The 16,380-nt window shown below is 40.3% G+C and overlaps 1 protein-coding gene across 3 annotated transcripts in view; it reads left to right on the forward strand.

The window, feature by feature from the left end:
- The window catches only part of MAP3K5 (mitogen-activated protein kinase kinase kinase 5), a 175,298-nt gene extending 160,714 nt beyond the window's left edge, over positions 1-14,584 (forward strand). Inside the window, exons 25-29 of one of the 3 annotated variants that reach the window (XM_074990491.1) lie at positions 2,664-2,904; positions 6,455-6,567; positions 8,866-8,978; positions 10,298-10,374; positions 11,790-14,584. In XM_074990491.1, coding sequence (XP_074846592.1) covers positions 2,664-2,904; positions 6,455-6,567; positions 8,866-8,978; positions 10,298-10,374; positions 11,790-11,850 — 605 coding nt within the window. In that variant the 3' untranslated portion in view covers positions 11,851-14,584. The remainder of the gene's footprint in view (positions 1-2,663; positions 2,905-6,454; positions 6,568-8,865; positions 8,979-10,297; positions 10,375-11,789) is intronic. The other 2 variants (XM_074990490.1, XM_074990492.1) reach the window with 2 other exon arrangements.
- The last annotated feature ends 1,796 nt before the right edge of the window (positions 14,585-16,380 follow it).

Genomic DNA, 16,380 nt, shown 5'->3' on the forward strand with positions numbered 1-16,380 from the left:
AGGAATTAGCTCGATATTAAAACGTCATTGTCTTCACTGTAAATATCATTAGCTCAAATTAGTGAGCCCTAATACCAATAACAAAATGTTGATATTATGGGATGGGTATAGCATCAATTTTGAATTTAAAATTTCAAATAAAGGTTAATGTGGAAGCGCCCTGTCTTTAATTCGAATTTATTAGCCTCCAGAACTGTCCTGTCTGTGTCCCACAAAGCTATGTGGTAACCCTCCATGTATGGCCACTTCCTTCTCTGCTGCTCTCCATCTAGGTGCGCAGGAAGGTTACAGGAAGCCTGTGAATTTTTGACTGAATTAGAATGTGAATTCTGCAGCGCCCAGGCCTGCAAATATAAAGGTCTGGATGCGCGGTGGATGGAACTTGGTAGGGGTGGACAGTGCTGATAGCACAGCTGCCTGCCACTACGCCAATGTCTGCAGAGGACGCGTGGCACAGGGAACCCAGGTGGGTTTGTGGGGAGGTCTGAATTCTGTTACTGGATGCTCTGAATTCTGGGACAGTGCTTTGCATTCTGGGATTCGTTATAACAAGCAACTGGGGCTAAGGCACTGTGGGATAGGTACTCACAATGCACTGCTCATGCCGTTAAACTTGCATGGAGATGCAGAAACTCGAAACAGAAAAGCAATGGGTTGAATTTCAAGAAGGTTTGTGGACACTTAAATTTGAATTCATAAGAACAAGGTTAAAAAATTGACGTTATTAAAAATCAAATTTATCTTGTAATGTAGACATAGCCTAAGTGATTTGTTACCAGTCTACCACACCCACTATGCTGCTTCTCTGTTGAAAACAATGGCATTTTGGAAGGAACCTGCTGCATTCAGCAGGATGGCAGGGACATTCTTCTTGGGCACACTAAATCTGCACCAGTCCAGTAGGATTGGGAATTTCCTTTGCCACTGCATTAGGATATAAATTGCCCCTCTATAGAGCTATTCCAGAAGGCCTGTGGGCCACTTAAATTCTACTTGAGCCCTACTATGTGGGCCCTTTTGTACAGGGTAAATTTCACAAATCACAAATATCATTTGTGGGGAGAAACATAGTTCTGTAGTAAGGACAAAGTGACTAAAAAAGTGTGAATGTTTCTTTGAAACACTTTTGGGAGCTTAACTGTCAAGAATGTGCGTTTTTCTCAGTATTAATGGTGAGGTTTTCAAAAAATATTTTGTGCTTACCTAAACACAGCTCACATCAATGGGAGAAGAATCCCTTATGAAAACTTATAAATTGTGGAGAAGAAAGAAAGGGAAAATAAAAAAGGGAAATATTTGCTGTATAGAAAGTGTTCCAGTTTAGTGATCAGGAAAGAGATTTTGGGATTATTTTAGAAAAATCTCTAAATACTCCAATCTTAAGTGCAGCTTCAGTGAGCATTTACAAGGTGTAAGTCTGCATTCTGTCAGGGATATAGTGTAAATCCAAGATGGTAATGCAGGTTACACCTCCCTGGTCTGACATTGTTGGGATCTGACTGGTTCCAAACTAGAGAATTTGAGAGACCAGGGGAGGTCCAGGGCTTCTGGCCTCAGACAGCCCTGTGCTCCCAGGCCTGGGGCTGCCCCAGCCTGCAGCCTCCCTCCCCCGGGACTCTGGCCTTAGCTCTGGCTCTCGAGGACTGCTCCAGCTGCTTCTCCCCAGCTGCTGTGGGGCTGCCCAAGGACTCCATCTCTGTCCCTTGGCCCCGCAGGGCAGGCAGGGGGCTCTGGCCCCTGCACTATAGCAGGGTCTGGGGGACCTGTGGCCCCTGCACTGCCACAGGGCAGGTAGGACTCCTACAACCTGGTACTCTCTCATCATGGAACATTCCTAGTCTGGTGTAGGACCACACAAAAGAGTACCAGATTTGAGAGTTGCAACCTGTAGTGGCATTAATAGGTACTTTTCTCTAACCTAAAATATGGTGTAAAATAGCTGAAGTTAACAGATTGCCATTGCCACCAGCGTGTTTTGAATCAGGCCTTGCATGAGAGGAATGCCAGAATGTATGTTGCAAGTTTGAATAAGCGTTACACCTTATTAGCTTTAGGTGGCATATACAGAATGAATTCTGCATGGTTTGACAAAAAATACTAGTAGAATCTGAAATCCTGTTAGTAAATACAGATTATCACTGTTTGGAGTTTGTAAATGATCAACAGAAGCCAAATGTTCAGAATGTACAAAACCAGTGTTTCTTAAACTTTTCGAGACCACACATACCGAACAGCATTTTTTTTTAAATGTGGAACACCTATGAAAAATGTCTTTAAGATAAATTGTTGTCAAACCAATAAAAACCAAATAGCAACATATACAGCAAAAACAAAATGAAGTCATTTAATCAGGCATCGTAACAAAGAAGTAACATTGTATCTGGTTATAACAGAAAATATATAACATCAGTGTGTTTTTTCCAAACGCTCATGCCAAACCCGCAAGTTGTTCATGGAACAAGAGTGTTCCATGGAACACAGTTTAAGAAACACTGGCTTACACCATCGCAGCACTTTTAAGCTGTCTTGAAACCTTTTGGAAACAATTACAACATTTTGCTCCACAATTTTTAAACCTGGTTTAATCAAAACACTATGATGAGTTATAATGATTAATTTGTATGATTTTATTGTGGTTATTCATAATGTGTTATTTCATACAGAACTGAGGCCACACTTTAGTCTTGCATCTGAAAGTGATACAGCAGATCAGGATGACATGGAAGTTGAAGAAGATCATGATGAACCTCAGAATCAAAAAATTCAACGGCCTTGCATTGTCATAGAAGATGCTATAGCTACGTCAGGTGTGAGCACGCTCAGTTCTACAGTTTCCCACGATTCCCAGGCTGCTCACAGATCACTGGGTGTGCAACTAGGGAGGCTGAAATTAGAGACAAATAGGTAAGTCTTGACTTCTGTATGGTATGATTGTTGTATTTCCTTTCACTCTTAAAAAGTTACTCCAAATATGAGAGCTGTAATAATCTGTTATACATTTCTCATATAATTGATGATAAAACAGTAATTTGTAACTGAGAGCTTGAAAAAAATCCATGTAATTTATTTGTCTTACTCACTTCAATATACTGGTGACAAAAAATAGTGTAAATCTTGCTGTCAGGTGTGCTGTGTTTTTAACTATTAAACCTGTTGCCAAGATCTTGCTATTCCTGCCTTTCATGCATCATGGTAAATGACACATTTTGTTTCCATAAAAGCAGAACTCATTATTCCTTTCTATAATTATTCCCAGGGAACAAATCCAAGCTGCCGAACAGGAGCGATGTACAACAAAACTGGACTCAGTCTTGTCATTGTTCCTGTTTTGTATACAGAACTTACTACAGAAGGATTGATGCCCAAAGGGGTGATTTAAAAAAAAAAACAAAAACTTGTCTCAGTTGAAGGTGGTGAAGAGCAAGACTATGGAAGGGGGGGAAAAAAGCCTGAAGATATTTTTCAGACAGTTGAGAAATATATGTCTATTCATTTATAAATGTGTTGTGACAAAGTCCCAAGTTTGTCCTCCTTAGGTCCTGCACTTCATGGCGGTTTAGGTGTGGCCTCAGAGGCTCGCCGTGTCCCTGCTCTGCCTCCTGTACCCACAGAGTAGACAGACACAGAGGCCTGGGTTACAGCATCATTGAGCCATTCTCATCATTGGCCCAGTCCATGTCACAGTCATTAGTGGAGGAGACCCCTTAGGTGTGCCTACCCTCTAGGGCTGCCCTGGGTGAAACCGGGACCCCTCCCACATGTACTGGGTTCTGGCCCAGGGACCTTTTACAGCTGTAGCTAGAGGGGCTTCCCTCCCTGGTCCCTCCTGATGCAGCAACCGCCTCCCTGGGCCACTTCCACCAGACGCTTGCCCAGTACCTTCCTCATGTGATTGCAGCAGCCCTCTCTTCCTGGGCGCTCTCCTTTCACACTCCTTGCTTCTTCAGGTAGTCTGTCCCCTATCTCTTTCCTCCCTGGTCAAGTGAGGGAAACCCTTTTAAAGGGTTCCACAGGCCTTTAATCGGCCACATGTGTGAATTAGCAGCAGGTGCTGGATTAGCCTGTTGCTGCTGGCTGATCCTGGGTAAGGCTCAGTCTCTAGGAAACAAACGCACAGACCCAACTGCCCACATATTTACCCTCTATGAGGCTGCTGTAGCGTGCTGTGGTCTATCACAATATATACACCGTATTTCGGTAGGACATAACTTGTGGTGCAGGGTAATATTCTTTGTAATCCTCTGTACTGATTATAAATAACAAATGTTTGGCAATAACACTTTGTTTTCCACTACATTAAAAAACACAGTGGCTACAGTTACTCTACAGCCATCTGTCAACAGAAGTCACTCTCAGAAGAGATTTCCCCACAAAACTTCTGTGGACAGTGTAGCCATACACAAAACCCAATCAGAAGAGCACTCTGCTCTGTGGACAGAGCAGCCAGACTGCCCGGCCACTCTCTTGACAAAACAGACACCTGGAAGCCCAGCAGACAGTGCTGCCCATTGCTTTGGATGCCCCGTCTGTTGAGAGAAGGGCCCCCAGAGCATCTACACTTTTTTGTCAACAGACCCTGTCAACAAAAAGCACTCCTCCTCATCTGGGAGAGGCAGATGGTTGTCTAAAAATGTGCCAGGTTTTGTCGAAATACTGTCAACAAATCTGATTTTGTGTGTGAATGCTCTACTAGTTTTGTTGACAAAAGAGGTTTTGCCAGCACAACTCACTAGTGTAACCATAGCCAGACTATGTCTATGCTAGAAGCATCTGCCTACAGAAGTTACTGTTGGACGAGATGTTCTGACAAAACTTGTGTAGACAGATCACATCTATGCATGAAAGCAGATCGATCTTTTGACCTGGTGTGTCAACGCCAGAGCCCCCCCCACCCCCACCCCCCCCACCCCAGAGCATCTGCATGGCTTTTTTGTTGACAGTTTCTTTCAACAAAACACATTCTGTGTGTAGATGCTCTGCGTTCTGTTGACAAAAGCCCAGTTTTGTCTACAAAACTATCTAGTGTAAACATAGCCTCAGTGTAATTTGGCTTGATTTGAGATATTCAGAAAAGAACCTTTTCGGTATCTTGAACTACGTATTAGCAGTTAAAATGCACTGCATTTTCTTGTTATGGTAAACATAGTTTGTGAGTTCTCATATTGCAATTTATTGTGTTCAGCTTGACATAATGGATACTTAAGATACATACTGATTGCCATATACAATATGTGGTGATGTACTTTAGAAGTCCTCATATAAGGAAACTACAATCTTCATTAAATGAAGAAATAAGTTTTATTAGTATTAGTTGTCATTCACAAGGCAAAAAGTAGTAAACTATTTAGATGACCATGGAGATACATTGTTCAACCCTGATGAATGGATGAGGAATAAACTGTGATGCTAGAAATGAAACAGTGATGCATCTAATCCACCATCATGTATCTGACAGTCCTAAACCAAATGCTTTGAAGAAAGATGTAAAACCACAATAATAGACTAACACTCAATAATATTCTAACATTTCTGGGAGAAAAGTTTTTCCTAACCTCAGGATTTAGTGGAGTAGGCTTAGACCACATAAGATACAAATGATTATACTTTAGAGACTATCTACCATATGTAACATTCAGATATATTATTTTTAAATTTTACTAAACTCTTTGCTGTAACAATGAAGCAATGAGTTCCACAGATTAATTGAACCTGGTGTTAGTTATTTCCTTTTATCGCTTTTAACCTTGTTGTCTTTGACCTTCTTTGGGTGTCCCCTTGTGTTTGTATTATGAGAGAGGTTAAATAGAAGCATTAATTAACATTAATGTTATATAATTCATTTTACAATTTGGTCTCTCCATAAAAGGCAGGGAGGGACTGTTCCCATTGGAAGGGAATGTGTGCTACACCTTTTCAAGAAATGTAGCTGTGACCACACTCCCCCTACACTTACCTCTAATGCGGTGCTTTTGGGAGTTCCTGCTATGAGAGGTATAGATGCGCACTGTGCCTTAGGAAGGGTGATGTCTTAAAGTTCTCTGTCCATTAATAATTTTGATCCTCTCGATGCTTCTTCCTCTATAGCTGAACACACTACCCGGTTACTTCAATTTTTTTTCTTTGAGAACCAAACTCAGCTAAGTAGGAATGCTGAGTTGCTAAAGCTTCATTGAAAGTTTCTGTGTAGCTCCCATTTGTATGATTGCTGAAAACTACTTCTGAAACCAGAACACTAGATATTTTAAGTTATTACACAGGTAGTTTTTTTTTTTTGATACACAAGTGAAAGATGAAACAATCTACCGTTTCATTTAAGATTCCCAAATTTAGTTATGGATGTTACAACCGTCAGTATGGTAGATCTCGGATTTCACTGTTATTAATAAAGTTGTCTGATACTTTCCTGAAAACATAAAATTAAATTTTGAAAATCCATGCAATTTTCCCCCTGCAGACTATTAGAAGAGTTAATGCAGAAGGAGAGAGAATTTCACACCCTTTTACATCAAGCTATAGAAGAAAAGGATCAAGAAATCAGAAACCTGAAGCTTAGGTCACAACCAATAGGTAAGTGAATAGATATTTCAAAATAAACTGTTCAACACGGAAACTACAAAAGAAGGCTGTTGTGGCCAAGCTTCTTTTATTTCATTGGCCCAACATCAGTAAAGGCCTTTAATCACATATCTCGTAGTAAGCACTTCATTAAAACAAGCATCGGATCATTGCTGTGGAATTAAGTTACTTCATTTGTTTCTATATCCACACTAAAAGCAAAATTGTATTACTCAAATCATAGAAGTTGATCTGTAGTTATACATAACTGGAATAGTAACAGAGAGGTAGCAGTATTAGTCGGTATTCTAACAAAACAAACCAGCAGTCATGTAGCACTTTAAAGATTAAGAAAATAATTAGTATTTAATTATAATATCACCTTAATAAATTATTTTGTTAGTCTTTAAAGTGCTACATGATAACTGGAGTAGACAGTGCGCTTCTATCATACTTGGCTTCTTTAAGTATTCTTTTCCAAACACTACTAGCTTATTTGTGTTGTGTATGTGTTTAGTGAATTGAAGAGCCTTTTTTAAGTGTTTTCTTCATACTAAAAAGTCAAGAGAGTTTAATCCACAAGATTTATAAGCATGCTTTAAAAAATGTGGACATAAGCGTTGGTATGTTAGAGGGAGAACCTATTATCAATGGGGCTGATACCACAGTCTCCAGGGTAAGGTGGGAGGGGGTCCTGGTTCTGTGTCCCTGGAAGGGGTGGGGCCAAATATGGAAGGAGTGGGAACTAGGTCATTCGGCCCTCACTGCCCCCCACCCCCAGCCACGCAGAGCAGCAGTGCCATGGCATTTCAAACGGGCCCGAAGCTCCGGCCACCACCACTGCCAAAGTAGCAATGGCTGGAGCACTGTGCCCCTTTGAAATACCAGGCCCTGAGGCAATTGCCCCCTAACCCCAAGATGGCAGGCCTGCCTATCACCAGCTATTACAGAACTGTTTTAGCTGAAGAAGCTGGTGGTTTGGGAGCTGAAGGGCTGGAGTTCTAGGACTATCATAGTATTGGATTTACATAGTAATAGTGGGTGAAATCCTGGTCACATTGAAATCAGTGGGAATTTTGACATTAGATTCCATGAGGTCAGGATTTCACCTTGACTATGTCTACACTGCAGTCCTCTTTTGGAGGAGGAATGCAAATGAGGAAGATCAAAAATGCAAATGATGCACTGATTTAAAACTCTTGTGCTTCATTTGCATAATCTCATGTTTCCAGAAGAGGCTCTTCTGAAAACCAAAACAGCTGTGTAGACAGGGTTCCTTGTGGGTGGGGGGGGGAACATTTTCGAAAGAACTGTCTTTCTGAAACAAAATAGGAGTTCAGATCTTTGTTGTCAAAAAACTATAGGCTCCTTGCATAGACAATGAAGAAGAGAACAATAAATGGAAAAAGTAGAGGAGGGATCTGTAGAGCCCTCTGAGGGTCTTAGAGGGCTATATCCCACTTTTGGAGAGAGTGGGAACTGAGAAGGAAGGAAGCTGAGACACAGACTACTGAAGAAGCCTTAAAACGCAATCGGACGATAGAAATTTTATCTTGAACAGTGGTACAGGCACTGGCATGTTTTAGCACGGAACGTATTTCTATAGCAGAGTGAAAACTCTTGCAAAACAGGGGTTATAAAGCTAGCACAGGTCTTGTTGTTGAACCTTTATTCAGGTAAAATCACATAGAGGACAATACGAGTCTTGTCTAAGGGCTTGTCCACACACACAGATTATACAATTTTAACTATCCTGGAATAATTTAAATTGATATTAGCAGCTAAGTGTAGATGCAGATGTACTGGCATAAAAATGTCTTGTATCTTGGGCTTCTTATTTTTAGTTCTAACTGATAAACACTGATAACATACCCCACCCTCAATCTTTAGAAAAAGAAATCTGTGGTTATCCAATAGACACCAGAACACCATGTGAAATGGCTGTATGTATCTAATAGGGCTTGTATACACAGAGCAATAGTATGGACTGTGGAGAAGTGATTTTAAAAGTGCACTGATAGGTTGTTCATTAATTGGTCTGTGTAAACCCTAGTAGAGTGCATTAGAGGTTCCCTAGTGTGATTTTATGTAGTGCTGTTTTCAAACAGTAGTACATATAAGCACACTAGGGAATGTTACCTGAGTAACTACTGCAGCATTTGATTTCAATATCTTTAGCTATAGAAGCCCTTGCATGTCACATTTTGGTGGAAAAAGTAGGAAACATCACTGAAGATAGTACTTCTCTGTTTAAAATTGTGATGAGGACACTTTGAAAATGCCTAACAATTTTCAAAATATTTGATCTAGATATCCCTGGATTGTCTGTGTGTCATCTTAATCCTTCTGGAATACAGGTTGAAGAGCCTGATCTCATAAACTGGCTAAGAGGACATGGAGCTGATGAAGAAACTATAAATAGGGTAGGAAAGATATTTTCTTAGGTATGTTCAGTTTCAGTAGCAGTGCATTTTTGTAGGCTTAATGCAGAAAAAAATGCCAGCAAAAACCTTGGAATTATTCTTTATACATTTTGGAGGGGCTGAGATTGGGTGATGTAAGGGAGAAGGAAAGGTGAAGTATAAAATATCATAAAAGGTCTACTCTTACTTTTAATTCACATAGCTAGCTAGATGTCGTAAACTCTTTCATATCCAGCATTCTATAATCTGGAACTCTCAAACAAACAGCATTTTAACCAGAAGTAAATTTTAGTAAAGTTTAGTTTAGTTTTCCATAAGTACAGTATAGTGAAAGTAAATACAAATATAGCAAATACAGTGTAAGTTTACAGTGTACAATACTACTGTTGGTAAATAAAGTACTCTGCATATATTTTTATTTGTTTCTTAATATCTAGTCTTGCTTTTATTTAGTTTTCTGCATTGCTAGGTATGCCTGTCAGTTATCCAGAATATCCGAATATCCGGCAACCTCTCGGTCCTGGGGCTGCCAGATAGGAAAGAGTTAACTGTACAATAAAACATATTTTACAGTTAACGAAAAACATTTTGATTGGCTTCCCTATTATGAAGCATCTTCACACTTCTTCCAGCAACAATAAAGCCTGCTGGTAAATGCTGGGGGGGCTGGGCAGGAGGATAGGGGTAGACTTTGACTAGATATATCAAGGAAAAATCTATCTGTGCCTTGTATCCATTAAGATTTTTCATTGAATTAGCTATCTTGATATGAAAACATATATACCTATTTTGTAGTGAAAACAGAGACTTAGATGTTGAGCATCTAGAACTCTAGCTGACTTTGATTAAGGCCCCTTGGCTGCTTAGCACCTAGTCCCATGATGTGCCAAGCTAATAACTCAAAAACTGAATGTGTAGAGGTCATTTTTTTTTTTTTTTTAAAACAAGGATCTTCGCTGCCTATTAATAAAACAAGACAAAAGTGTCTGAACTACAGAATTAGGACCATTTCAAACATATATATACTCAATGACATGCAAATATACCCCATCCTCAATAAAGACGAAGTATTTTCATTGTATGTACAAAACATAAGCTTCACAAAATCTACATGCATCGAACTCTTTTTCCCCAATACAGTTTCCATAGTTTGGACCAGTCCTGTGTTCTTTCTGCACTCAGAATTTGATTTAAGTGAGTTTTGGGTACACAAGAAATGCAGGATGATGGTCCTATGTTATATGTAACTCTTAAGCTACTTTTGTCAGACATATCCATTTAATTTAACTCAGTTAGGACTTTTTTCCCTCCCTCCCAAGTTTTTAGCAGAAGACTACACATTAGTGGATGTTCTCTGCTATGTTACACGAGATGATCTGAAATGCCTGAGACTAAGGTAATACTTCACCTTCTATTTATTCATGGATAGCTGAAATACAAAGGAATTCTGTGTAAAGAAACTATAGAAACAGAAAATTGTGAATGACATTCTTAAGGTAGAAATTTTACTTATGTGAAATGAACACTGCAAAATCTAATTATCAGAGTTTCTAAACTTTCAGACGCACTCTGAACATGTAATTATTAAACATGTTCTAGTTTGTTTTTGTTATTTGGAAGAACTTATTCTTCAAGTTAGCTGAAGCAAAACACTGTACTTGGGGAGAGGTCCACTTGGACTCTTGGCTTATATCAGTGCCTTTTTTTTTTTTTTTTTAAAAAAACAAAAAGAGGAGCCAGTACTCAGCCTCCACCCCAGCCAATCTTGTTGCTGGGACTGCTGAGGTGCTGGACTTAGAACCAGCAAGTACTGCCCCCCCCTTACCCCCTCCCCCCCCAAAAAAAGCACTGGTTTATATGAAGAATTTTATACACAGATAATTTAACATTTTGAGAACACTAAACCACAGAATCTGTCTACAATTATGCAGCTGCCACTAAACTGTTACATAATCATAACAAGTTTGCCTGTAGCTACTCAAATTGATTTGAGCAGAAGTGATGCATACAATTGTACCAGCTCTCCCTTGCCCTCTGTAATCTTAACTAGAAATTAAAATGTGGACAAATGTTAAGATTTCATACATGAATGGGTTCTTTATATTAATAAGGACAGGTGTATAACATGTACTAGTTATATTAAAATTAGCTTAACTTACTGGGAACAATGAGGGCCTGATTCTTCTCCTCTAGTGATAAATCCTACATGAATTTTATCATTGATTCCAGTGGGAGAACAGTTATGCCTTTATACCAGTGTAAATAAGGAGTAATCCACTGACATTAACAGAGATACACCAGCTGAGTACTGGTGTGTGATCTGACTTAACCCTGGAGTGTTCTGGATCATACAGAAAAAGTGGACTTCAATGAAAGCTGCTGCTTATGGATAATTTTTGGGTGGTAACTTTTAAATATATTATTAGTATATATTATTATTATATTGAATCCCATCACTAATTCAGCTAAAACTCCCATTCAGTTCAGTTGAAATACCTAGTTGGAGACAGTGCTTATGATCCAATTTAAAGCCCAGTGATGTCAACGTGCATCTTGTTATTGATTTCAGTGAGCTTTAGACAAGTTCTCTTAGTTTTATTATACACAGAAATGCTATTCGATTTGCTTTAATTTTGTTTTACTATTTCATATTTGATTTGTTTTTTTACCATATTTAATGAGTGCAGTGTATTATCATCACTACAGGATAGCGTAAATCAAAGTGCACCTGAAAAATCGGGAAATTGTAGAAGTGGAGGACAGGGGGTTTTGGTTTTGAGCTAAGCATCTTTTATGGCTTTTCTTTTCCAGAGGAGGAATGCTATGTAAGCTCTGGAAGGCCATCAGTGACTTTCGAGAGAAAAATGCTTGATGCTGGCTAAATCAGTTTCCACGTCTGCAGAGTGTTAGAGATTTTCTACAGCACAAAGCAGCTTTGCTGTCAGAGAGAATGTTGCACTTTAATCCAGTATTTGTTTACCAATGTTAAAAACACTGCAGCTGTTGACTGCATTTATACTGATAATCCCTAAAAAATCTTTTTGTAATGTAAAAAACCCTTTTACATTATTTTAGTTTTAATTTTTTTTATCTTAAAATCTGTTATGGCGCAGATGGTAATTTTACACAAAACCTATGTAAGATTTCATGTGATTGTGCATCACTGGAATACAACCAAAATGTGACATTTTCAAGTTTATTCTTTTGTTATATACCATGATAATGTGTAGTAGAACTTCATAATATCAGTTATCATGTAAAGCTTAAATTTTTCCTTTAGCATGCAGAATCTAAAATTAATTGTTTTTACTTGCCGCCCTATATAAATGTTAATATTGTTTATTTTGGTAACTTAAGTTCTCTGGGCTACAGTACATTTGTTTGAATTGTTTCTGTACTACTGAACTGTACCAGTTGCATATGCCTGAACCACAGTAATGTTAGCTTGTTCTAAAGCTATCTATTGTGACATACAAACATACATTCTTAAAAAGTAATCTAAAACTACAATTTTGATACTTATTTCAAGGCATATAAAATAATAGTTCAAAATGTGATACATGTATTATAGTTAAGAGTAATGGGACAAAACAATGGAAAATTTAGTCTGAATATTGAGAAAACCTTCTTGTATCAAAGGGATGTGAATTTTATAGTCCCTGTGCTTCTGCTTTGGTAAATAATGTATTACAAACTCATTCATTTTTCTCACATACTAAGTATAATGTTAACATCCACATTTTTCTGGGACAGAAATCTCTCGTCCTCGTGCTCCAACTGGTTTAATAGACACATTGATGAGCTATAGTTAGTAAGAACTGGATTTCAAGCATCCTAGCCACAAACTGTTACCTGTAAAAATTATTAGGGGACATTTATTCCATTCTGAAAGTCTTTTGATTATGCAAGGTACCTCTCTCATAAATTATGAAAGTGGATAGTATTCCTCTGTCATTTTAGAGCATAGGGATTGCTATATATTGGACCTGGCCAGTGGTACATCTACTCCCAATACCCTGTCTGTAAGGAGTTTGTACCTGATTCTTTTCAGGCTGTTGCTAGAAACTCTTCAGTGCACAATTGTGGAATAAGCTGAATAGAAAGGAACTTCACCAAAACCATCAGGAGTTAACGTATGGCTTATGCTCTGACCTTTGAAGGCTTAGTGATGAATCACAGATTTCTTTCAGAGGAAATGGAATAATTTCTCTACTTACTCTAAATGTAAAGTAGCAAGCTGCCTTATAAATATGGCCATACATATCTGCCTGGACAGCAGCAAACTCATGACTAGTCTATGCTGACTTTGGAAAAAAAAATCGAAGAAATTCATTAGCACCACAAAAAGTACATGAAACACTTTATATACAGTCACACTTTAGTTCCAAAAGGACTTTACAAATATTTATACATTTATATACAGGAGGAAATTCAATCCACCACTGAATTGCTGCTCTGTTTGGACCTACATAATTTTAAGCAGTTCACAATACAGCAGAAAACAGAATTAGTTTAAAAATTCCAAGTTCAACAGTGCAGAGGCCAGTTGTAGAGGCTATGTTGTGCAAGGACAAAAGCAACATATAAGATCACTAAGACAACTACAGTGATTGTTTCTTTATGTGGAAAAGTAAAATTAGGAAAATATCTTTTTAAAAAGCTGTCTTAATTTCATTCACCCACTGGAAGTAGGATAACAATATAGCAACCTATGAATAGCTAGATCTCCACTGATTATAGATGAGAAACCTCTGCTTTAGACTTTGCTCTGGTTGTATTGTGTAATTTCATTACTTAATTTCCTTTTTCAGTACAGTACTTTAAAAACATAGGCTGTGTCTACACTAAGACAAAACTGTGAAATGGCCATGCTAATGGCCATATCAAAAAATACTAATGAGGCTCTGAATTAAATATTCAGCACCTCATTAGCATTAGGACGCTTCCAGCCATGGTGCTTCGAAAGTGCCACTTTCAAACACATGCAGCTCTGCGCAGCTACACGGGGTCCTTTTCGAAAGGACCTCGCACATTTCAAAGTCCTCTTATTCTGCTCAACTTTTGAAGTGCTGTGGCCAGAAGCGTCCTAATGCTAATATTCAATTCAGCACCTCATTAGTATTCTTTGATACGGCCATTAGCATGGCCGTTTCGAAGTTTTGTCTTAGTGTAGACACAGTCACAGTGTATGGTGGTAAGCTGGAGGATGAGAAGGACCCTAGCTCGGCTTGGAAGAGAGGTGGTCTCTCAAAAAGTTAAGACCTCAAACATCTCTAACCCCTACATGCCACAGACAGTATCTGTAGAGTAGACTTTTGCAGCTCAATACAAGAAATATGAGGAATGGCTGCTGCACCTGGGAACAGCGCTAATTTACTTGGATGCAGGCCCATATGTTGAGAGTGAAGCAGAGGGCCATTTTTACGACCACTGTACTCCTTGTACCGAGCAGCATCTGATAGAAGCTTGACTGCAAAGGTATCCAGATGCCCTACTTTTAGGTTGAGGAGGAATCTGTTTTTGCACCTTCCTTGGGGTTTGCTCACAAAGCCAGGATTGGGGTCAGTGAAAATAAATTCATTTTTAAAATATCCTAAGCAACTATTAGACGTTTTTGTTTGTTAGGACAGCAGCAAATCGTGTGTGTGTGCGTGCGCGTGTGCATGCATGTGCAAATAGGGGCCAGCAGTGCTGCTCTAGAAAGGCTTTAACATCACTGCCTCTTTTGCTCTGGCAAAGCCGGACCCTACCTGTAAGGCTGTCAACAGGAGGGAACAAAAGGGGCAGTAAGACTTTAATGTCAGTCATGTGTATCACACCATACTGGCCTGCTTTCACCTTTGTGCAACCATCAGTAACTATTAAGGTACAGGGTAGTCCAACATGCAGCTCCCTCAGACTATCTTGTTGAAACTGTTCCTCCAGGCCCACTGATGGAGGAGGAACAGTGCAAAAGGGACAACTGCCCAGGGGTCTGGGTGTTTTAAAAGGGCATGGGGCACGCAGCTGCCAGCACATTTGTAGCAGTGGCAGCGGCAGACAGGAAGCCCCCAGTCCTTTTAAACTGCCCAAATGGTTGCTGGGCTTCTAGGTGCCCCCAGGGCAGTAACAAAGGCAGTCAAGCAGACTTGTGGAAGGCAGAACAGTGCCCCGGGCAAGTGCATCCAGCAGCTCGCTGGGCACCAGCCAGTGCAAGCACAGCACCACCCAAATGTCAGATGGATTGTGTGCAGGTGGGCACAGCTTGTGTGTGCCTTGGGGCCCAGAATTGCTGTTGGCAAGCCTGGATTCCACTATGGAATTATAAAATACATGAAAGAGTGATTGGAGCAGGAAGCCTGGACCCTAGGTCCTCCACCTCCCTTCTTAAAGAGTCATGGTGCCACATGCGAGACTGAAGCTCTACCTCACAATGTCCCATAGTTCAGTGTTTGAAGCCTGTTCTTGGAAGATTGGATTTGTATTTAGATCTTTCCTCTGGCAGGAGCCAGGAGGGGTTGAACCAGGGTCTCCCTCCCCCCATCCCAGTTAAGAGTTCTATCCGCTGAGCTGAAGTTATCAAGTGGATAGTGGTACCACCACCAGCAGCAGCTCCTCTTACAGCTGAATTTTGAATGGGACTAATTGCAGTAAGTGTGCTCCATGTGCCAACCCTATTCCCTGTGTGAAAGATAAATGGTCTGATACCTATCTTCCCCTGGTTTGTGATTCACTATGGGGCTCAGGCACTAGATTAAACATCTGTTCATCTAGAGCCAGGCAGAAGTGCACATGCCCAGAAACAGGAATGTAGGTGCTGAGGAAAATACAGCTGGGTTTAGGCAGCTAAACATGATTGTGGCTCCTACTCTTCCTGCATCAAATTACCTTCAACCAGATTAGAAATAGGTGGGGAAGAGAAGAGGGTTGAGAGGGAAGCTCTGAAATAGCCCAGCCTAGAAAACAAGTTTGGGACGTGGTTGATAGGTATGTGCAGGCTACACCCCCAGGAAAGGGCAGTCTGAGGAGTGGAATAGGTCTGGGAGGCCTGCTGAAGACATGCAAGCCCCTTGAAATGTTACATCTAACACAAGGTGAAGCCCTCCGCTGCTTGGGGGTGTAAAGCAGTTACTAGCATCTTACAGGGCTTAGTCGGTTGCATTAACTTCCTCCTATCTTCTGGGGAAGCTCTGGCTCACCACGCCCACGCGTACCCCCACCCCCACACTCAACACCGACTCATCGCCTCCCGCCGCCCCTGCAGCCCTGCCCCACCCCGGGACTTACCTTCCCCAAGGAGCTCTAGGTGCTCGGGCTGCACACCCTGCGTTCTGCTCAGGTGCCCGTCGACTTGCGCGACTTTCAAGGTAGGCCATGTGTGGGGGAGCTGCAACCCGTGCCTAAATCGAGGCGCCGCTGTGTC

Source organism: Carettochelys insculpta, chromosome 3 (genome assembly GCF_033958435.1).
Source record: "Carettochelys insculpta isolate YL-2023 chromosome 3, ASM3395843v1, whole genome shotgun sequence".
Classification (NCBI taxonomy): Eukaryota; Metazoa; Chordata; order Testudines; family Carettochelyidae; genus Carettochelys; species Carettochelys insculpta.